Below are 24,501 nucleotides of genomic sequence, written 5' to 3' on the forward strand. Positions count from 1 at the left end.
AAAGGGGATAAGTTCACTTGGCATAGAGGAGGTATAAGGGAACGCCTGGATAGGGCAGTAGCATGTGATGTTTGGAGAACAAAATTCACTGATGCTACGGTTGAAAATCTTGAATATGGCAGGTCAGATCACAGGCCTATCCTTTTGCAATTTGGAGAGGTGCAAGAACAGGAGACACAGGGGCCGTCGATGCGTCGCTTTGAGGCTAGATGGTTGAAAGAAAAGAACTTCAAGGAAGTAGTCAAGGATGCATGGGATTCATCAACTCACCTGGTAAATAATGGTTTGGCAGGGAGACTGGCTCTAGTTGATGAGAGTTTACACAAATGGGATCGGATGATCCTCAAGAAACCTCAAAGACAAATTAATTCGATTAGAAAAGAAGTGGAAGAAATTACTCGAAGTGAGATTACAGATGAGAATATTGCCAGGGAGAAAGAGTTGGTTGCGGAATTGGAAAAGCTGTTAGAGCAAGAAGAAATTTACTGGGCTCAACGTAGCAGAGTGAACTGGCTACAATGGGGAGATAGAAATACAGGTTTCTTCCATAAATCGGCAACCAGCAGGCGGGTTAAAATAGAATTAGAAGACTTAGTGATTTGAATGGGAATATCTATGAGGGGAAGGAGCAACTGAATCCGATGATATCTGAATACTTTGCGGGATTATTTGCTACAGAGGTTGCCGAACCAGACCCGACCCTATTGGATAAAGTGGTACCCAGGGTTACTACTGAGATGAATGAAAATTTACAAAGGCCATATACTGCAGAGGAGGTAAAGAAAGCTTTATTCTCTATTGGAGATATGAAGGCACTAGGAGGAGATGGTTTACATGCACTCTTCTTTAAGAAATGTTGGCACGTCTTAGGGGAGAGTCTGACAATGGAGGTTTTGGAGGCAATTAACCAGAAATCTATACCACAAGGTTGGAATGACACGGTTATTGTTCTAATACCAAAGGTAGAGACTCCAGAGAATATATCTCAGTATAGACCCATCAGTCTTTGTAATGTTCTCTACAAGGTTATTTCCAAAATGATAGCAGCTCGGCTGAAACTGATTTTGGATGAAGTTATTTCTCAAGTTCAGAGTGCCTTTGTACCGGGTCGCCTCATAACGGATAATATTCTTTTGGCCTATGAATGTATGCATAAAATAAAGAACAAAAAGATGGGCAAAGAGGGCCTGTGTGCAGTGAAATTGGATATGCACAAGGCTTATGATCGTGTTGAATGGGTTTTCTTTGACCGAATGCTTACAAGGCTTGGTTTTGATAGGGGGTTTGTGGATCTGTTATTGGCCTGTGTAAACTCAGTAAAATATAGAGTGAGGTACTGTAATATCCTAGGTTTAGAGGCAATAAAATGAGAGAACACCAAAGTGTGCGTTGCATTCATGCATAGAAAATCCGGGGAATTTTCGCGCTTTCAAATAAAACTTACCACGGTAACTGAAGTTTCACTTGACTTGCTGGAATTGAAGTAGATCATCAAGTCAAGCTCTATAAACTTCACTGTGATCTTTGATAAAACCTTGTTTGGGTAGAGATGATTGTGATCTATGGAATAGATCAAATGGAATTAGATTTACAACAACACATTCTTTAAGAATCAAACCCTAACTTATTAACACTTGAAAGTTAGCAACTATCTTTGTGTGTAATTTAATTCACTTATAAATAAGTTAAACCACAGGGTCTAAAGTGCATAAAGGCCACACATTCTCATTTAAATCATAACTTATTAAGTATATGGAATATCATAAAACTAAATCCATTTACATTACGAATTATAGTTCAAACTATTTGAATAAAATTAACTATGAGTACTTTGAAACTCATATGATCATGCCTTGGTGAAATCAAACACAAACTATCCAAATTTGAGGAATAACCTTCAACTTCCACCTTTTCACCAATATTATAATATAAATCCAATCAAATATAATATAGTGACTCATCAACAATAATAAAACCATTCACAAGATATTTAATAGCAAATGCCACTTGGCTATACAAAAATAAATCATATGAGAGGATAATGATCTTGCCACATGGGATGAAAATATCTACATGACTTGCTTTCCAAGCTATGCCACCTCATGCTCAAAGGATTGCTATGGATGAGGGCATGACAACCAAGCACCTTACTCACCAAACCAAAACAAGAGTCACCACCTATGTGTCATGATACTAGTGCTTGCCCAAGCCTATAAATAGAGCCACACCCTTCATCCATTTGGACATCTTGTACCATGCTACAAGGAAACAAAACACTTGAGACCTTCCATGTGAATTAGCTAGGATCAAGATGAAGAAGCTAGGAGGTGGAGGCATACCACAAGATGCAGGTTTATCAGATTTCCTCAAGAACAAGCTACAGAAGATACCAAGGTAGAATTCCTAGGCAAGCCATATATTTAGAGGATCATATCATCATCTCTTAAGTAGGACCTTAGGATATTCCAAGACATTGAAAAGTGAGAGAAGTTATAATACTAACCACAGCCATGTTCATACCAAAATACTAGAGAAGTACTAATCCTAGTTGTTCAAGTCAATATTTGATCTTGGAGGTGAGAACCCTATTCCAATAACAATACCTTAGGAAACCAATTCCATAATCATCACAACTTGGTATTAATTATAAACCCTAAGAATCTAGGATGAGTGTGATGAGAGGAATATTAAAGAGGGATTAGTGAGGAATGAGTGGATCTTGTCTAATGCATGATTATACCTTGTAGATAAGTTAAACCATATGATTAATAGATCTCATCTATCACATAAAATAATAAGAAGATCACTAGTAGCTAACCCCAGACCAATCCTCATGCCTTGTATGGAGGAGTAACCCTAGCTAGCCAATAAAACATAATCAAAGCTTATACTTATACCCAATTCTGGCTTGTGTATCCCATGGGTAATCCCAAATAAAAACCCTAGACCACATTTGAATCCAAGTACCACTTGGGATCATGAAAAGAACCCTACCATGCCTCATGCCTAATTATATTGCAATTTAGTGAAGAGTATGCAAAACCCTAAAACCTTTCAAATAGAATTCACTCCACATAAAATCATGATTCATCCCATTCTCAACACCATTTAATTTAAACTGTAGCCATAATTTAGAAGGCATATGAACAACCAATATTGTTAAGTTATAACAAAACCTAATAACATGTTTACCATGCACTGGTTGTAAATTTCAAATCATTCAAAATAGGTTTGGTTCTTAAATAAAAAGAATTGAAATAAACACATAAACCCTATATATTTTTAATTTAGAATGACCTCACAAATATCCATCTAACCAATATTTCAATACTTGTTACAACAATCAAACTAGGCAGTGAGTATGCTTATAAAGTTGTATTAATATTCCAATAATTTAGAACCTGCAAAACAAACCAGAAATCAATTTGAATTGAAATAGAAAATTCCAAACAGAATATAAAAACAGAAATTTCAAATAAGAAAAGAGAGGGAAACCTACCTGTTCAGGCCGCAGCAGCCCAAAGCCAACCCATCAGCAGCCCAATTCCACGGCCCAGTCCAGCCCACGGCCACTTACCGTTTCGTTGCTGGCACAAAACAAGACGAGGGCGTCGTCTTCCTCCACGGCGTCGACAGCGCAGCGAGGAACGGCGACCACGTCCTCGAAGCCGATAAGGATGCCCCGGACGCCACCGAAGCTTCCAGAACCCTCCACTATCTCTCTCGCGTCCGAGTCTATCCGAAGACATCAAGATTCACGCCCGAATGCAGCTCACCGTCGCCATCGCATCTCGGCCAGTACCGCCGGCGAGCCGACGAACCAGACCCTCTCTTGCCCTATAAATATGCCTAGAGCACCGCCAGGAAACCCTAGCACCTTGCCGCCCATCCATTTCTTCCCAGAACCTCTCTAGCTCCCACATTCTTCCTCGACTGGTCGCCGGTGTCGAGCACGACACCGTCGATGGAGGTCATCTTGGAGGCCATGGCGCAGCTCATTCGACGCGCCTGACCTCGTAGTTCATTCTGGAGGAGTAGATCATCAAGGGGAGCCAGGAGGAGGAGAAATTTCAGCGTTCCCTTTCACTCGGGTTCGCCGAGAAAAGCTCAATCGCCGCCGTCTCCGTCAACAATCGCCGGAGCTGACCACACCTTGAGCTTCAGGGTGAGCTTGCGCATCTCCTGCACCTATTAGTTCCTAGTTTTGCATCCCGTAGCCTCCGATTCGATTCTCGCCGGAGTAAACCGCCGCAGCACCCCTTTGCCGGCGATGCTCCGATGAGTCCCCGCGGAAACCACCACCACCATTCGCTTTGCCTTGTTGTGCTTGTTCAGATGCACCTAGTCGCGCATCTAGGGGAGCCCTAAATCAGCGGCGCCACCGTGCTCTGGCCGCCGGCGTTTAAACGTCGGTGAGGTCAAACGCCACGGTCCACTTTGACCAGTCCTTGCTTGCGTGGCAGTCGACGTGGCCATTGGTCCCACTGGTCAGTGACCGTAGCTAGGTTACGAATCGGTATGTTTAGCATTTTCTGTTTAATTTAAAAACCAGTAAATTGCTGAAACTTTGCAAAATCATATAAAATTCATTTTAGCTCAGAAAATTATGAATAAGATATCAAAATGCTCACAAAAATAAACTCTATTCAAATAAAATATAAAACAAAAATGTGTGACAAAATAAAAATCCATTTATTTTTAACTTTATTAAATATGCCATTTCATTTATTTTAACTCTAATTTGAATTCAATAATTAATGAAGTTTCACAATTAAATTTTAACTATTCAGTAACTAATTAAAATGTTAAGATTAATTTTCTTTATCCTAATTTCATCCACTTAAATATTAGGGATAATTCATAAACCCTAATTTGCATATTACTATTTTCTATTTTCTTTAAGTAGTAATAACTCAAGAAAATATTAAAAGACCATATTATTTTGGTAGCCCAACAATTGTTTACTTAAACATCTGTAATTAACAAGTTAAATACTTTAAACCTAATAACAATTATTAAACCCTGATTTCTAAATTAAACCTAAATAAGAGTGACCTTAATTATTAAGTCTTGTGAAAATTAATAAAATGTCAACCATTACTAATTTTGTTTCAAAGTAATTAGTAACCACACCTATATTTCCAATTATCATTTTAAGAGTTGTATCATAATTAGAAACCTAATTCCAACATAAACATGAATCTTGATCTCATTATTTCATGTGATCACCCCAAAATTAGTGCAACTCTAAAACCCTAGGGGTTTAGCCCATGTGATCATATCCACTTCACCTTTATATGTAGAAACTTAATAAATAACCAATGAATACATACTCATGATCCACTAAAATAAAACTAGGTACAATTCACAGGAGACCATCATTTCATGTCTTTATTTTTGCTTAACACCTATATGATCCAATTAGTACCACCTAGATGCAAACCCTAGCTTGTTAATTGAACTAGTACCATTGATCACTATTCCTATATACCATACCATTATGATCAACCTCAACCATCAAACCCTAGTAGAACCATAAGATACACCCTAGTACCAACCTTGTGTAACAATTCATATCACATGCTCCTATTCAACCAAACCCTACTTAGAAAGTAATAACCCACTTAGCTTAGAAACTATTAGTGATTACTTAGTGAAGCAAATGAGAAACCATAGTAAACTCTAGTAGCTAATTTATAGAACCATCTTGATAACCATCCTTTGATATGATGCTTAGAAGAAACCATAGCAATAAACCTACCAATACTTCCTATATAGAAATCCATTCCAAGTTAAGAACTAACTAGTTCCTATTAATGAAACTAAATGAATCCAATAGTAAACCCTAGAATTCCATAGTTTCTATGTATAGTAGTTCATATTCTTATTTAACCTGTTCTTCAAAAGTTATTCTTTTGAAGTATAATACAAGTAATCATCAACCATGTCCTGTAGAACTTAAAATTGACAACTTCTCTTTACATATTGTTCAACTACAAGTCCTTTATGTGTGTGCTTGTTATGATGTATTATATCACTTGGTTATGATGCTAATATAACCAAACCCTAATAAGAACCTTGTTTGAGAACCATCCTAAAAGTGCAACACACCCTAAAGAAATCTTTACAACTCATCCAGCCTAAATCATCGAGGTTAGGTTACGCTCGGGACGATTGCATCTCATACTATGCATTATAGCATCTTTGCTAGTTCTTTAAACATTGTCCTTACCGGACGATGATGATATTTCAGCATTTGGAGTTCTCACGTATCGAAGCTTTTGCTCGCATAATCTTGCAGTCAAGAAAGGCAAGTTCATCGCTTGCTCATGTCATTTGATTATTTGTATCAAACTATATGCAAAGTACTATACTTATCACTCATGCATTGAAAAGCAAAGTATTATTTTACAATTATGAATATGACTATGTGGTGGGCAATGGAACCATGGTATGTGTTGATATGGTGGAGGTTCCATTGCATGGGTTATATCACCCTAGGATTAATTACCAATGCCGTCCGAGTGATTCTAGCGCCGTACAAACCGCGTTGACCATGAGATCTATAATGGCTCGGGGAAGCCAGCCGTATCTTTTCCCTTCTGCACGCCAACGGATCTGTAGAGCCGGTGGGGTGTTGGAGGCACCGCCGCAATAGGTTGGGATATCCTTTTAAATCCCCGTCCATTAGTGATGATAAGCTCTACGATCTATGAAGGATTGTCCGGAGTACACCGTGAGTAAAGCCGTATTATGGGGAGAAGTCTACTGGGGGTGTACGGTTGGACAAAACACTAGTAGGAAAACCCTTATAGGCGAAGCTTAGTTCTGTGGCGCACCGTTTTGAATGCGCCACAGAAACTTATTTTGTGGCGCATGAGACTGTGTGCGCCACAAAACTAGCTTATTTTTGTGGCGCATTGCTGAACCTTGCGCCTACGGAAACTATGTGGGGCCCACATCCTGGCACTCCCAATTATTAGCGTAGGTATTTACGTGGCGCACACGGCCTGCTGCGCCACGAAATAACTATTTCGTGGCGTACTTGCTGCGGTGCGCCACGAAGTTGTTGATTCCGTGGCGCACTTGAGCTGGTGCGCCACGAAATAGGGGAACTTATATTATCCCCGTACCCCTCCCCGCGCCCTCATCCCCTCTACCGCCGCGCCGCCTCTCTCCCTTCTCCCCTCCGATCCGTACCAAGGGGCGCCGCCATGGTCGTCGCCGTCGCCATCGCCGTCGCCGCCGCCTTCCTCCGCGAGGGGCGCATGCCCCCACGCTCCACCCATCCCCGCCACCAGCAGCACATGCCGGCTGCGGCGTGGAGGAGGAGGGGCCAAGGCGTGCGGGGAGGAGGGTCCGGCGCCGCCGCATCAAGGAGGAGGCCGAGCCGCCGCGTCCTCCACCTCCTCCACCCCTGCCATCGTCGTCAAACTCCTCCTCCACCCCTGTTTTCGGTGAGCTCCACCTCTGCCCTCCCCTCCCTCTTCCTCTCCCGCGCGAGCAAGGTGCTCGATGAAATGCTCTGGATGCTGTTTCTCAGTATCTCCTCTATGCAGAGAGGGGGGAGAACTCTCTCCCCTCCTTTGCTGGCTTGGTTTGTTACTCAGTATCTCCTCTATGCAGCCAAGTGAAGCTATCTGCTACTTTGATTGTCTTGCTATGGTAACTGAATCCATGCAATTGCTTGGTTCTGGACATTGGGTGATTCAATCTTCACCTGTGCCAGGTTGCAATTGATGTCTAATGCAATTGTAATTAACGCTTATCACCTTGTATGTGCACAGGGATTGAATTATGATCCCATTGCTTGCAGTTGTTGCTGTCAAGAACTGCATGAAAGCCTTGATTGCTTTACTCGAAGCTTTGGCTTTAGTAAAGTGTCATGTGCAGAGTCATGCTTCTATTGCTTGATTAATTGCTGCTATGCTTGTTACTGATGGAGCTATAGTTGATTAATTGGTGCTATGTTTGTTACTTGATGCTTGCTATATTGCTTGATTAATTGGTGCTATGCTTGTCACTTCTTATTAATGAACCATGTGTTGGTGATGATTCGAGTTAAACTAAATGGATTTGATTTGTTTTCCAACCTTTGTTGGAAACAAATCCAAAGTTTGAACCTCGTATAAGGTGATGAGGACTTGTTCTATGGTGTGGATTGCTTATGTTATCCAAATAGAGATATTCACGGTAGGGAATCATGTAAATGAATGCCACTATGGTATCCTTTGAAGAAAATGGGAAGTTTCGATGGTTTAAAAGACTAGGTGATGCTAGGTTATTCGGTTGGCTGTCAAGGTTGGTTTTATCTCGGTTAACATGGATTGGCTATGTGCTCTTGCTTACTTATGCATATCCATCTCTACTCGGATTGACTAGCTCGAGCTTGGTCTCTCTCTTGCCCGCATCATTTTGTTACTACCAAGTGATGAGTAATCCCTTATGGACCCTAGCTTTGTTTTGAACTCAACTGAGTAATGATATATTTCTTTTTCTTGTTGGCTTTGATGAAATTAGAGATATCCATCGTATGGGATCATGTAAATGAATGCCACCTGTGGTATCCTTTGAAGAAAAAGGACTGTTTCGATGGTTTTAAAAGGCTAGGTGGTGCTAGGTGATTCGGTTGGTCTGTCAAGGTTGGTTTTATCTCGGTTAACTTGGATAGGCTATGTGTTCTTGCTTACTTATGCATATCCATCTCTACTTGGATTGACTAGCTCGGGCTTGGCCTCTCTCTTGCCGGCATCACTTGGTTACTACCAAGTGATGAATAATCCCTTTGGAGCATCTGCTCCATGCATGCTATGTGTGTTTGAGCATCTTGACTTATGTCACCATGGTTGCTTGGTTTGGTGGTGTTTTTGTACTTGTCGATGATTAGATGGTTGGTTGATCACTCGTACACTCTGGGGTGTCGCTAGTGAGCCTCGGTGTGATGGCACAAATATCAATCTCTTGTGCATCCTACCTGGCCTCACTAACGCCATCCCGGGATGTTCATATTTGTTTCGACCAACAAAGTATGAGGCATTCCATTTAGTTCATACTAGCTACTTCTTAATTGCATTGGCCTTTCTTCCATTTTAGTGCCGATGATTAGAATGTTTGGTCACCTATACGCCGCAATATACTTTGTAGACGAGCCCCCTTTCCCTGGCCGCCGTTCCGTGAACGAGTCCTTGATGAGACAACAACGCCGACATGCCTCTCCGGCGCAGCACCACTTTTCTTCTCTCGCCGTCCGGTACGTGAACGAGTCCTTAATGCCAAGACGGTGCCAGCCTCCCTAGCATCATGCCGACCCCTATTGTCGCGCTTCGGGCCGTGTCGATCACGCGCCCTGCACTCTTCGCCTTGTTGCCGGTGAACGAATAGACTAATCGATGGAATAAGGAAGCCGATGACGGCCGATCGCAATTTAATCTTGCGACCGGCTGTCATCGGTTTCCTTATTCCAACGATCAGCCTATTGGTTCACCGGGCAAGAAGGCGAACAAGGCAGGCGCGGGACACACGGCTTGAAGCGCGGCAACACGGCCCGGCATAATGCTGGGCAGGCCGGCACGGTCTTTGCATCAAGGACTCGTTCACCGGGACAGCGAGGGACTGGCGTGGTTCTGCGCCGGAGATGCGGATCGGCGTTGTTGTGTCGTCAAGCACCCGTTGACGGAACGCCGACCGGGGAATGGGGCCCTTCGCAAAGTATACGGCGGTGTATACCGCAACTATGGTTTCCGACCATAGTATTTGTGTTGACCAACAATGTATGAGGCACATATTCTATTTTGTCATTCCATTTGCTTTGAGATTTTCAAAATGCCGATGATTAAAATGTTTGGTCACCGTACACTCGGGGGTGGCGTAAGTGAGCCTCGGTAAGATAGCACAAATATCAATCTCTTGTGCATCCTACCCGGCCTCGCTTACACCATCCCTAAATGTTAATATTTGTGTTGACCAACAATGTATGAGGCACTTATTCCATTTTGTCATTCCATTTGCTTTGAGATTTTCAAAATGCCGATGATTAAAATGTTTGGTCACCGTACACTTGGGGGTGGCGTAAGTGAGCCTGGTAAGATAGCATAAATATCAATCTCTTGTGCATCGGACTTGGTCTCACTTACGCCATCCCTGAATGTTAATATTTGTGTTGACCAACAATGTATAAGGCACTTATTCCATTTTGTCATTCCATTTGCTTTCAGATTTTCAAAATGCCGATGATTAAAATGTTTGGTCACCGTACACTCGGGGGCGGCGTAAGTGAGCCTGGTAAGATAGCACAAATATCAATCTCTTGTGCATCGGACTTGGTCTCACTTACACCGTCCCTGAATGTTAATATTTGTGTTGACCAACAATGTATGAGGCATTTATTCCATTTCTCTTGTGCATCGGACTTGTTGGTCTCACTTTCTTCCATTTTCATCATAGTAGGAACTGGATGAAGGACCCCGATGCAAGCGAGCCTGGTGGGTAGAGATGACGGAGCAAAGGAGGAACCGGATGAAGACTACTTTGTATCTCGAAATTGTGAATTTTGTATGAATTAAGAGTTGTATGCAAAACATTTGACACTTGCCACTATATATGTATCTCGATCGGGCTCTAAGTAATGTGATGATGATGTCTATGTTATATCTGTGCAATGTACATGATATTTATATTATATCTGAATGTTGCTGTATATAACTCTGTGTATCCGTGTATCCGTATTGCTGTCTATAAACCGCATGTGTATAGCGAGGCAGCACAAAATCGTGTATAATACAAGCAAATTCGTGGCGCACTAAAAACCAATTCCGTGGCGCACGCTTTTACGTGGCGCACCTAAAAAAAGTGCGCCACGAAACCTTAATTCTGTGGCGCATGGGCAGGTGCGCCACAGAAACCTTATTTTTGTGGCGACGTTTCTGTGGCGCACCTCCCATGCGCCACAGAATCCATTTTTGGTGCGCCACTGATGAGGCTTTTCCTACTAGTGAAAGGGTGGGTTTGCAGTCGCGGAGAAGGCGGTGTGGGCTTGGATTTTCATACCTGGCCTCACACCAAAGGAAGTGTGAACGGGGGCAAGTCCCTGCGGATGGCAAAAGGGGTGGAATCTCTTATGGGAAAAGTAACGCACCTCTGCAGAGTGTATCAAATTGTGGCTGTCACTCCCTGTTTCGGGAAGGGAACTGCGAACGCGGCGAGAAAGGAACTCCACGAAGTTCCGGTCAACCTCGTGAAGACCGACGGGCATAGTTTTCGGAATAAAATAAACCTTTTGAAGAAATGTTTATGAAAACTTGCATTGGCCTATGACTTTCTGGTCTATGGTTGTAGCTAGTGCATGATACACCTATTTCCTAATATGAACTTGCTGAGTACGCTCGTACTCATTCCCTCCCATTTGAACCCCCTTCTTAGATCAAGGCACCGAAGGAGAAATTACCGTGGAACTCGAAGACAGAGGAGTCCACTGCAACAAGAAGAAGAATCCAATCAAAGAAGTCAATGGAGTCAACTTCTGCATCAGCTATAATGGAAACCTAGACTAGTAATAGAAGGGAACCTTTCCCTAATCCTAGCACCTAAGTAGCTAGATTTCTATAGCAAGCCAATTAGCTCTTAAGCTTGAGTTAACAATAAGATAGACTACGAGTCGTTCTTCTGGAGCTTTATTTGAACTTTTACCTCACTGTAAAGTAGGAGGTTGTGTTGATCTTATGTAAACAGCTTTTGTGTACTTCTATAGACATACCTTGGACTCGCATATGTTTCTGTTGTACCACTCTGAGAGATGTAATATGAGTGGAACGGTGTTTCACTTGTGTTATGTCAATGACTTGTGTACTACACCATGCAGTGGTACGCTGGGTCATCACAGGTACAATGATCAGGAGACGGAAGAATTTACTCCCACTAGGGGCCTCCGCCAAGGGGACCCCCTTTCACCTTACTTATTCCTTATTTGTGCAGAGGGACTGTCTAGTGCTTTGGCTCATAGAGAGGAGGTTCGTGGCATTGAAGGTATACGGGTGTGCAGAAATGCACCGTCAGTTTCCCATTTATTATTTGCTGATGATTCCCTAATACTGTTGAAGGCAAACTTAACTAATGCAACCTCATTGAGACAAGTTCGGATCAATACCGTGCAAGTTCTGGGCAATTGGTGAGTGAAGCAAAGTGTAGTATTTTCTTTAGTCCTAATGTGGAGGTGGATGTGAAAGCTCAGATTTGCCAAGAGTTGAATATTATGACAGAAGCTATATCAGAGAAGTATCTTGGGCTTCCTTCTATGGTGGGGCTAGATCGTACTGATAGTTTTATCTATTTATTGGAAAGAATTATTGAGAGATTGAAGGGATGGAAGGAGCGCTTCCTGTCTATGGGAGGCAAGGAGATTCTGTTGAAGGCAATAATTCAGGCTATTACTGTGTTTGCAATGGGGATATTCAATACCAAAAATACTATGCAAGGACATTAATGATGCTATGGCTGGGTTTTGGTGGGGAGATACAAAAGAACAAAGGAGGATGCACTGGTTTGCCTGGAGGAAAATGTGTATTCCAAAAAACATGGGAGGAATTGGCTTTCGAGATCTTCACTCATTCAATCTTGCCATGTTAGCACAGCAAAGTTGGAGGCTGTTATCAAGACCAGATTCTTTATGTGCAAGGGTGCTCAAGGCCAAATACTACCCAAATACTAACCTTTTATATGCGGGTCCAAAGAATGGTTCATCCTTTATCTGGCAAAGCATTGTGGCGGGGCTACAAACCTTTAAAAGGGGTCATATATGGAGAATTGGTACGGGGGAAAGTGTGAATATCTGGGAGGATCACTGGATCCCATCAAGCCCGACAAGGAAAGTGTACACAAGAAGGGGACATATTCTGTTGAGGACAGTCAATGAGCTTATTGATCCGGCTACTAACAGTTGGGATGAGGAGCTTGTGAGATCTATATTCCTGCAGGTTGATGTGGAAAGAATACTGAGGATCCCACTCAGTCAGCATGTGTCAGATGATTTTGTGGCCTGGCATAACACAAAGAGCTTCTGTTTTACAGTTCGCTCTGCTTATTATATTCAGTGGGAGCATCTGTTTGGACATATGACAAGAAGAAGAGATGGTCAGGGTTCGGCTCAAATGAATCATGTATGGGATATCATGTGGAAGTTAAATATCCCGAGCAAGGTGAAATTTTTTCTTTGGAAGGTGTTGCATGGTGTTCTCCCTGGAATGGCTATTTTGGCTGGGAGGCATATAAAGGTATCTCCTCAATGTCCAATATGTAAGAGTGGCCCGGAGGATATTGGCCATATTCTGTTTGGATGCTTAAGAGCAAAAGAGACTTGGAGTGAATTGGGTTTGATGGATGACATACAACATGCACTTCTAGTTGATCGATCAGGTTCGGTTGTCCTCGAGCACATTCTTCGATCACCCAATAGAGATGCCCCTAACCTTGAGCGGGTGTCATTACATGAATTAATAGCGGTGGGAGGATGGTACATTTGGTGGCAAAGAAGAGAGGCAGTGAAGGGTGAGAGGGTCAGTCCTCCAAAGAACTCAACTTTTGCTATAAAGGCTCTCACTGCAAATTTTGGAGCGAGTCAGGGAAAGGCAAAGGAAAAGGAGTTCAAGTGGGTGAAACCAATGAAGGATAAACTCAAACTGAATATTGATGCATCTTACTTTGCGGATGGGTCGGGGGCTGCTGGCGGAGTTCTGAGAAATGAAAAAGGGGAGGTTATGGCGGGCTACTATTGTACTCTGAAGCAGCAGAGGCAAATGCGGTCCTTAAGGGTTTTGAACTTCTGGAGAGACTGGGTTGTACTTCCTGTGAAATAGAAACGGACTCCCTGGACATTGTCAAAGAATGCAACGGTGAAGTGGAGATTAATTGCCCCCATGCTGCTATTCTAGCTGAATGTTTCCACAAGGCGAGTGATATGACGGAGCTCTCGTTTATACACTGTCATAGGGAAGCAAATCAAGTGGCCCATGAGTTGGCAAAGTATGCGTATAGATCAAATGAGAATCTGTTTTGGGAGGGTGATAGTCCAAGCTTTATTTTCCCTTATGTAATGAATGATGTGACTATGTTCACAACAATGTAACAGTACTTTGTTGAGCAGGCAGCAAGTTTCAGACGCACTCTTTTCCTTCCAGGGTACCGAAGGGGGCTGGAAGGTTTTTAATGAGGCGGCTTGCTGACCTTAATATATATGTGATTTTCAAAAAAAAAACCTTCGTGGTAAGGTGCCGATCAAGAAAGCTTTTCCATTACGGGCTATGGGCATAAAACATTATTGATGGAATAACCAAACCATCATTTGTGGCGTTGCCATCCAATCTATAGCCCATCAGGATTAGTGCTCATACGGGTCGGCCCAGTTAGACGCTCTATTTTTTCTTTTCTGTTTCTGTTTCTTTTTCTTTTTACTTTCCATAAGATTAAAAAAAATTAAGAAAAAATGTATTTTTTAAAATGTGCAAATTTAAAAGATGTCCAGATTTTAAAATGTTTAAAACTAAAAATGTTCAAATTTAAGAAATATATAATTCAAGAAATGTTCTAATCCGAAATATAAACAAATTTCATAACTTAAACAAATTTTGTAATTTGAACAAATTTTGAATTTTGAACTATTTTCTTGAATCAGACGATTTCATGTTTAATAAAATATAAATTAAATAATGAAAGTTACATTTTAACAGAAAAGATAAAAAGAATCTGGATAAATGTTAGTTTTTAAAAACAGAACTATCAATAGAAAAGGTGAAAAAAGTAAAAAACAGGAAAGTGGGCCGCGGTCCAATAAACCGTGGCCGGGTCGAGGTGTGCGGCACCTAGGGGTGTAAATGGATAGGATAATTTCCATACCTAAATCACAGCCCCGAATCTGTTTTAAAATATCCATATATATCTGATTTTAAAGAATCCAGCGGATAAGGTATCCTATTTTGAATTGGTGCTCCGAATACTGTATAAGATATAGTATAACAAATAGCATGGGGATATACATTACCCGATCTTTAATTAGGATAGTTAAAGGTTTTAAACAAAATAATTCAATTTTTTAGTCAAAAGCCAAGACCAATTCACAAAGTTAGTAGTTATTGAGTTTTCAAATTCTTTTGGTGAGTATGTTTGGCGACCGCAGACCTACAACATTGAGAAGACGGGATTCACTCTGGGGTACTTTCGCCGTTAGCGTGATCCCTTGGGATACAGAACGCATGATCTAGGAGCAGAACTGTGCTGATCTCTGGACGACCCAGCATATAAATGTTGGTCTCGAAGCTTGGTGCCCTGTGATATGTAAGTTGATGCTAGGTTAGAACTAGATCGATCATGCTCCACTGAAGTTTTCTACCCAAATGTATGGCACGCACTTGATATATGGGTATTTAGTGCTGCCATGTCGTAGACATGAGCGTGCAGGTTTTTTTTTTTTTTTTTTTGACAATCAATACCACATATATTCATAATAATAATAAATAGTACATGGTAGAGATACACGAGCTGTTTTCAGCAATTACAAAATAAAGTCTAAAAGATACTAGCAAATCTTCGAGGTCTTCAAACTCTTTCTTCTTCCACGACAAAATCTTGTACTTTTCTGAAGGCAGCCAAAGATAGATAACAAACCATAGACCTGTAAATACCAACGAAGGTTCTCCATAAGACGTGCAGGTTGATTGGGATATTAGGTGAAACTGATAATAGGATAGAGCAATGTTCAATGAGTTACCTACACTCCTACAGCATAAGACGTTGTCTAGAATTTCGGTTTATCCGCACGATTTCACATTTCTTACGCACCCGGTGATCATAAGCATGTATCCTCCACAATTGCATAGTTTTGGTGGAGATAGGGAAACCATTAGAGCTCGTTAGTAAAAAACTGAACAAACCGAAGCTTGGTGCATGACGGATTTTAGGCAAAGGGTACATATTCATATTTTTTCTTTATGTGATACTGAATGTGCTGGGTACGAATTTTCCAAACTTTTGGTTGTACTGGAATGTAGTTGTACCAAAATTTTAAGGCTATATTAACAAAATTCAAATCTATTATATTTTCCGAAGTTTCTGAAATTTCGGTGGGTCCTGAATTTTATTTATTTCCATAATATTTTCCTTACATCCATACCACAATGATAAACAAATTTCGACCACTGCAAGGTTGTTGGCTCCTCTAAACGAAGGTCCATTTGGCACGTCCGTGCAACCACAACATCAACACGTCTTCAATCTACTAAAACTGTTCGTTAAACGGAGACATAAGCTCTCTCTCATCTCATTAATAAAGAAGGGTTAGAAACACAGTTTGGCTAGAAGCGCGAAAAACAAAAGCCCACACCCCTGACATCGAAGAACTCAGGTGCCAACTCAAATTAAGAGCATCTCCACTTGCGTCCCCCAAACCGTTCCCTAAACCATGCCAGATCGAGCGTTTGGGGGACGTATTTTGTTCGTGCAGTGTTTGGGGGACGTCGCTCCCCAGTCGCGTTCCCCAAACAAAACTTCAGAAATTTTAAACTTGTGCGAGATTCGATTAAATTCATCCAAACTTGGCATATATTACATAGATTCGAACTAGATTCGACTAAATTTAAACTAAACCTACTAGTACTTGCGGCGGCCGGAGGCGTCGTAGTACTGATGAAAGTTGTACATGTCGTCGGTGACGACCTCCTGCTTGACGCGCTCGTCGGGCTCGTCGACGGGCTCGTCCTTCACAGGCCGCCTGGCCCTGCCTCGCCGTCGTCGGTGAGGTCCACGAGCGGCTTGCCAGAGTCGCGGATGGACATGGTGATCGCCGTCTCGACGTCGCCCCTCCAGGCGTCCTTGTCGTTGAGCGACGCCAAGAACGCCGCTCGCAGCCCTGGGCAGTCCTCGGGGTCGTCGCTGCTGGCGATGAGGCGCTGCTGCCGCTCGTACTCCGCGAGCAGCGCCTCCTGCGACGCTTCCTCCGGCTCCTCCTTCACCTCCAGCTTCGGGATGAGGAGGACGCCGCCACGACTCTCTTGCTGCTGCCGGCTGCCACTGCCGCCGCGCCTCGGATTGACGGGCGACGCCGGCTCCTCCTTCACACGATTGGGGACGATGTAGGGCGCCGAGCGGTACGACAAGGACGACGTCGATCGGGCCGGTCCTGAGGAAGAACAGTTCGAGGAGGACGAGTATGTGGTCCTTCTTGGCTGCCATTGCGTTGCGGGAGACGGTGGCTGTGAGGGAGGCGCCTCCAACCTTGGAGCGCCGTTGCGGATGCCGCGGATGACGTTCTCGAGGGTGCGCCCCGGAACGCCCCAGAACAGGGCGCGCCCGTCCCTGTTCCAGCTGTTCTGCCCACCGATGAGGCCGGTGGTGCTGCGCATCTCCACGTCGTACTTGGCCTTGATGTACGTGGCCCACCAGTCGTCGTTGTTCTTCGCCGCCCAGGTCAGATCCACCCGCTCCACGGCGTTGAGTTCAGCCCGCCGGGCCCTGATGGCGTCCTTCCAGCGCTCCGTGCCCGGCGTTGGCGGCGGCGGGATGCCAATGCCGTTCATGGCCATCTTCCAACCGCCGCTGCTTGGCAGGCGCATGTTCGGCGGGACAGGATATCCCGCGTGGTACAGCGCCCACACCTTCTTCACGGTTAGACTGCCGCGGCCGAAGCCGTTCATCTCGGCGATCTTGCGGGAGGACGAGGATGACATTGTTTGGAGCGGCGGGGAGAAGATCTAGGGGCGACGAGGAGAAGGTTTGGGAGCGGTGAGAGATTGGGACGAACCGCAGGGCCTCTTAATGTACAACGGCGGCAGCGGGTGGTTGAAAGCAATAACGCCGGCGTGGACGGCCACGCGGCCATGCACGACGAGACGCGTCCCTGCGTTGCCTGAGAAAACTGGAACGACATTAACGTCGCTTGACCAAAGGTATGCGACAGGGTTTTAGGCTTCCGAGCCGCTGACGGATCAGGCCCGCGTCGCTTCACGTTGCTTTTCGGTGCGTCCGGTGTCCCCGGTACGTCTCCTGTGGGACGGGGACGGGCTCGGAGCGCCGGATACCTTATCTGGCCACGCTGGACAAAAATCGGCTTTGGAGGACGCGGCTGAGAACGTTTTTTTGTCCGGCGCATCCCAAATCGCTTTGGGGACGGTTTGGGACGCGGCGGGAGATGCTCTAACACCACCCAAAAGGCACCGTTTCACTTTCCTCTTCAATTTTACCTTTACAAATGCAGCGAAGCGCCTACATCTCGAATTCTATAGTTAACCAACGATCGACAACTCACGGAGAGTGCATGACTGCATGTCGATCGGAGCCAGCAATGGTCGTACCGGTGGTTGGGGGGAAAAGGCGACGGATCGATCGACGGGACGGTGGCGTTGTTGCTTCCCTTGCAATGCACCCTATCCCCACAAATCCTGTCATCACTGCCCCCACGTTGCTTTCAGGATCAAAGAGAGGGAATTGATTGCGTTTTTCCCCCGTCACCCACGCCGGCCGGGAACCGCCCGGATTTACCGATCAACCTCGCCGTGGCGCGGTGGCGCGGCCACCAATGCATGCCTCAGTATTAAGTAACCGTACCGGAGCACCGGACGGTGAACAGTCGCCGTGAGCCCGCCGGCAGCGCAGCGGAAGGTCGATCAATGGAGCGGCGTGATTGAGTGAGGAAGGAAGGGGAGACCCACGCCTGTTGGTAGCATGGACCAGGATCGACTCACCGATCTAATCTCTTGCGAGTCCCTGTCGGGGCCGGCGTAATTGTGGTGAACAGCGGCGGGTCGGAAACCATCGATGGCTTGCTGGCGTCCTGGTTATTGGTAGGAGGATGCATGAAATCTTGTGAAAACTACGTCCAGCCGTGCGTGTCATCGGCGATTTGGCATCGATCGCCGCATCGCGCGCTGTGAATGTGATGTTACTAGAGATGAAAATGACTCGCTACTAGCGCCGAGTGTCTGTTCTGAACTGTAAAATATTCTACGGTGTCTGTTCTGAACTGAAAACTATGCTACTCTTTCTGATCCAAATTAATTGAACGATCGGTGATCGATGCAGAACTGCATGAACAACCAAGAACTGCATGTGGCAGAGGATCGACGCGTCCGAATGCTGAAAGTGGGCGCCTCAAGTTGCTTCAGGACGGAGCATAAGATCGTTGGTCAGTCATGGTGCTCGATCTGTCCAACAACGAGTCTAGCTGCATCTGAAACCACCGAAAGATGTTTACACCAGTTCCTCTTTTCTCTCTGTTTCTGCTCCTGTCAAGACTATTAATCTTGGTGGCGCTTCAAATCGCCACAGCCTGTATGCCACATCAAACCAATGATTATTATTGTATGAATTTTTACACGAATTGCTGCAACCTTAATCATGCATGATGGTTACCGGCTGTGCGATGCCAACTGGGAGCTAGGTTAGCTACCTACCTAGCTTGAATTTCTTGATGCCAGCTTCCCACCATTAGCCGAGAAAAGGACCCGAAATGACACGCTACGATCATGGAAAAGACATAATCAATTTGTGCTACCAAAGGTGTGGATGCCATGCAAATCATACTACCAAAGTTTGTCAAAATTCTTACCTTTCTCTGCAATAAACTACTCCTACGAAAGTTGGTTGCGTTACCTTTACCTTTAGTTAGTAGGCGCCTTTTCGTTATTTAATCATTGATCTGAATTCTGAGGAGGAACATTGTCTTTGTTATCTCTGCATTAACCTTTGACAGGCCATCACATGGGATCGGTTCCATTTCAAGGTTTTTCCGTACTGGTTTTTTCATGTGAGCTGGCTCAGTGGAAATTAGGAGTGTATCAAGAAGAGTTATGATGTGTCAGTGTAAGGTCATGTTTGCACAGGCTTTAAACTAAACTAGCCATTAGATAATGTTCAGTAGGAGTACATTGATTTCACGTAGGTACCAGATTGATGATTTTTTACATGACTATTTCTCAGTTGACCAAGAATTAAACTTCCTAGTTTTAGTTGCAACTCGTGGTGTAATCATGTGCAACTGGAAATCTCGGTTGTAATTGCAACCCCATATGTAACTCTCAAATATACACGATCCCAAAAAAATCTGATGGTACCGAGCTATAAGGTAATTATCGATCGACCAAGAACTAGCAAAATAGTTTTGTAACATCTTTATAGGTGAACTACATAAGTTGTACTACTTGTGTTAAACCTTTTCACATATAGATACATATATTAAGGTTGGAGGAAATAGAGACCTCTCAGAGCTCCACCACATAAGGAACTGTAGAGCGCTATTTTTATCCAATCACCAGCATCCATGTCGGCCTTTGATAAAAATATTATTACAACTTTCTTCTATTATTTTCTTACAGTAATTTTTGAGATAACTCTCCGGCCGTAATTTACCTCCCGTAGATATCCCGATGTACCTACTCGACAGTGAGTAATTATCCGGTAGTAATTTTCTGAACGTAATTATTCAGAAGTAATTTAGTATTTGTTTTTGTTCATTTTCCATTATTTGTCGGTAAACTTTTTTAGGTCCCTCTTCTTTCATTCTTCGACATAAACTTTTGTGATAGATTCCTAGCCGTAATTTCTAAACGGTAGGCACCAGAGAGTACTCCTTGATGGTGAGTCATTATCGGATAGTAATTCTTCGACCGTAATTTTCTAGCAGCAATTTGACTTTTTTATTGTTCTTTTTGTATTATTTGGCAATAATCTTTTGACACATATTCATAGCCGTAATTTCACTATGGTAGTTTCGAAAGTGATTTGTCGGCTTCTTTGATGGTTATTTCTCAACATGGATCTTCGACCTCAACGATGATTATTAAACATTAATCATTCATCGGTGTGTCCATAATATTTCAAAGAAAATCATCAACCTCAATAGTAATTTACCTAATGGTAATTATTTGACAGTACTTTTTCAACGACACATAACTCTTTAGCGGTAATTTTCAAAGTTGCACGGGCATCAATCTTTGGTGTCAATTCCTGAACCCTAATTTTCAAAGGAGCAATCTTCAAGAGTAATTTCCTGATTGTAACTCTCCATCTCTAACTGCATTCTTCTATAGTAGTTTCATGGTTCCGTTATGGTAGGTGTAACAAAAAAAAAACTCCTCTATTCGTCGCCTTTTCTCGAGAAAGATTTTCATACCTTTCTATTGATCCCCTCACAATCACCTAGGGAAATACTACTACCTTCTTCCACAAAAACTTCGACAAAAATTGCTTCATTATCCGTTGACTCTTCTGTTCGATAAAAGGTGTTACTGTTTTTATTAATCTCATCAAGATTATCCTATGGGCACGACGTTTCGCCATGCCAGTGCTTCCTAGCAGGGATGAAGAGTTGCTGAAGAACCCCTTATATCAATAATCTGGACTGAAAGCTAACTTTCTCTTAGTGATCGTCCAAACTTGGCAGGTTTCCTCCCATCGAGCAACAATGCTTTGAAAATGAGGTCGGTTCTCCGGAAGTTCAGATTCAAGGCAATTAATTCCTAAAACCTGCCGCTTTAATATCTGAAAAAAGACAAATGAAAGGTAAAGCTCCTTAAACTATTACCCTCACTGCCACCAATCAGTCCCTCATTGGAGTGTTTATGCTAAACATTTTTACTTATTCATTCTCGCTAAACCTTGACTAGTTTCTCAATAATATTACTTTTGACGTGTAATTTTGACCACTAATGTGCTACTCTATCTAAAAACACTATACACATAACATCGTTTGTAATGTAAGAACTCAAATTTTACTATTGTATGACTAAATTTCTAGCATTACAATATATACACGGATGGTAAACAGAAACCCACTAACATCACATATTTTCCGTTTCATATATTGTTTGAAACAGTTGGCTGAAATTAATTCCTTCTAAATCTCTACAAACTATGGAAGGGGGATAATTCAAAATCCATCTGCAAACCAATTTGACCCATTTTATATGTATTAAAGATTGTTTGCATGTGTTTATACCCATGTTAAGATCCTTAGATATCATAATAGAAGGTTCTATTCTAACAACAATCTAACGTAGGTTGTGAAATAGTACTGACTATCATAGTTTAAATAAAATGCAATTCTGTTGTATCAACATGACGGATCAACATGTTGTTGTTTTTTTACTTTGAATGGTTCATATTTTCATTTTTTAGTTGGTTCATTTTACTTTTGATCATTTTTGCATGTCTAGCTGGTTGCTTGTTTTTTTTATATTTATGTTGACACCATGGTTCATTTCTAACAAATAGTGGTTTTGAGTGGGTGTAGTTTTGTTAAGAAATTACAGCAACTAAACCCTTCTTTGGGATCCTACAAGGCGCGGTGGTTGGAAATTCGTTTGACGACATGATCACTTAGGTGTTTAGCAGAGAAGGAACGGTTAAACGGTGTGCGTTGTAAGACATTGTGGATCGATAGGTGACAGGTGATGTCGAGTCGCTCCGCCCTTGCAAAGACACGCACCTCAACAAGAACATAGTGTATTGCTTACGCATTGCGGAAGGCGATGGGTATGTGGAACGACTTAATGTGTGCAGTGATCTCACCCGATAGGGTAGAGAACCCTATGATTACACTGCCATTCCCTGGGTGGAAAAGAACCACACATTTCAAAATGTAATACCTATTAACATGGGGGAATCGATGTTTCGTTAGAAGACCGAGCTTAGTGTTATATGTGTATGGAAAACCCCCATACGTGTTGTGTACAGAAGGGGATCTTGTACAGGTAGAGTGCTACTTAATTTATACTGTATTGGACATGTATTATGACTTTATTTAATAGCCCCCTTAATCTTAATCACAAGAGAGGTTGAGATTACGTCAAAACTCAGCTAGATCCTTAATTAACAGTTAAAGTTTTGTGAATCCATCAGCTAGCTATCTGATCTTTGGTGGAGTTGAACTTTTTTTGCGGGTTTTTTTTTTTTTGGTGGAGATGAACTTGATATCTCCTATAGATGGATCACGCATTATATTGTGTTAGCTAGACAAAGTAATAATGGTCGTAAGAGAAAAGCTGGACCAAAAGTAATGGCTTAACCCCTCCAGACCAAAAAGGCGACAGAGCTGGCATTTGCACCAACCGATTCAAGGACAGGCCCCCAACGCATTTGCATCTACGCTTGTCCCTATCGACACGTACGTATTGCGTACGAACTACGAAGCAGATACACCCCTGCCCTACTCCGCCATGCGCACCGTCATCGGTAGGCTGTGCGTACGACCAGTGAGCTAGCCGCTCTCGGTCGCTCGATCGGATCACTGATCGCCTCTCGCTATATAACCATCACTCCTCCACTCTCTCTTCCTCCCACTGCTCGAGATCGCCGATCGAGCACCACACCAGATCGACAAAATGGCGCTCCTCCCGCTGGTCCTCGCGCTCCTCGTCGTCTCCAGCGCCGCGCAGCAGCCGCCGATGCAGCCGCCTCAAACTCCAAGCGCGCCGCAAGCCCCCAACGCGCCGGCAGCGCCCAACGCACCCCCGGCGCCGGGAGCAACCGCGCCACCCGCCGGGAACCCTCCTCCCGCCCCCACCGCGCCCCCGGCCGGCAACCCGCCTCCAGCTCCCACCGCTCCTCAGGCGCCTCCCATGCCTCCTCAGGCGCCACAGGCCCCGGCCATGCCCCCTCCGACGCCTCAGGCCCCTGTCATGCCCCCTCCCGCGCCGCAGTCCCCTGCCACCCCTCCCCCCGCTCCCACCACGCCGCCGGCCACCCCACCACCCGCTCCCACAACCCCGCCCCCGGCTCCCCCGACCCAGCCCCCGCCTGCTCCTACCACCCCGCCTCCCGCGCCCACCACCCCGCCGCCATCACCGCCCATGTCGCCACCGCCCGCCACGCCTCCTCCAATGGCGACACCACCTCCAGCCATGACGCCCACCATCGCCCCAACCACCGCCCCGGCGACGTCCCCAGTCTCGACGCCCTCGCTCTCCCCGGTCAGCCCCAAGGCGCCCTCCCCCGCCGGCGAGACGTCCCCGACATCGTCCCCCACGCTCGCGCCAGCTGGCACACCGGTGACCGACAGCAGCAGCGCCACCACAGTGCGCGCCGCCGGTGTCGCCGCGTTCGTTGCGTTGGCGACCGCGGGCCTCGCCGCCTTCCTCTGAGCAGTAGCTAGGCTCTCGTGCGTGCATGCATGCATGTCGCCGCTGTGTCCGTCGGATCCCGTGCGTCGGATCCCGTTTTCTTTTCATGTCGTTATTTAATTTTTTACCGGTGGAATGATCGATCGATTCTTGATGTACTCTTCTTCTTCTTCGAGCTCCTCTTCTTTTGATGATCGGTGTTGCACTGTACTGTACGTGAATTGCTGCCCCATTTTGGTTATATAGAGAGAGGATTTGTGTATACTTTCGCTGTATTATTATAATTTCGGTGGCCATGTAATGGTAAATTCTCTCGTGTGGTAAATGTTTTGTACGCTGTACTACGTCGCAGCTGTGGTCGCTCATTAAACGAGCGGTGAATTACCGTTGCTATCTAGGACGTACG

General features: G+C 44.2%; 1 protein-coding gene across 1 annotated transcript; it reads left to right on the forward strand.

Moving 5' to 3' along the window:
• The first annotated feature begins 13,235 nt into the window (after positions 1-13,235).
• LOC124690483 (histidine-rich protein PFHRP-II-like) lies at positions 13,236-24,357 on the forward strand. The gene is given in 3 exon segments (XM_047223869.1): positions 13,236-13,783; positions 23,238-23,343; positions 23,345-24,357. Coding segments are annotated over 3 exon segments (1,437 nt in total). The 3' UTR covers positions 24,128-24,357.
• The last annotated feature ends 144 nt before the right edge of the window (positions 24,358-24,501 follow it).

This window comes from Lolium rigidum, chromosome 2, assembly GCF_022539505.1.
Source record: "Lolium rigidum isolate FL_2022 chromosome 2, APGP_CSIRO_Lrig_0.1, whole genome shotgun sequence".
Classification (NCBI taxonomy): domain Eukaryota; kingdom Viridiplantae; phylum Streptophyta; class Magnoliopsida; order Poales; family Poaceae; genus Lolium; species Lolium rigidum.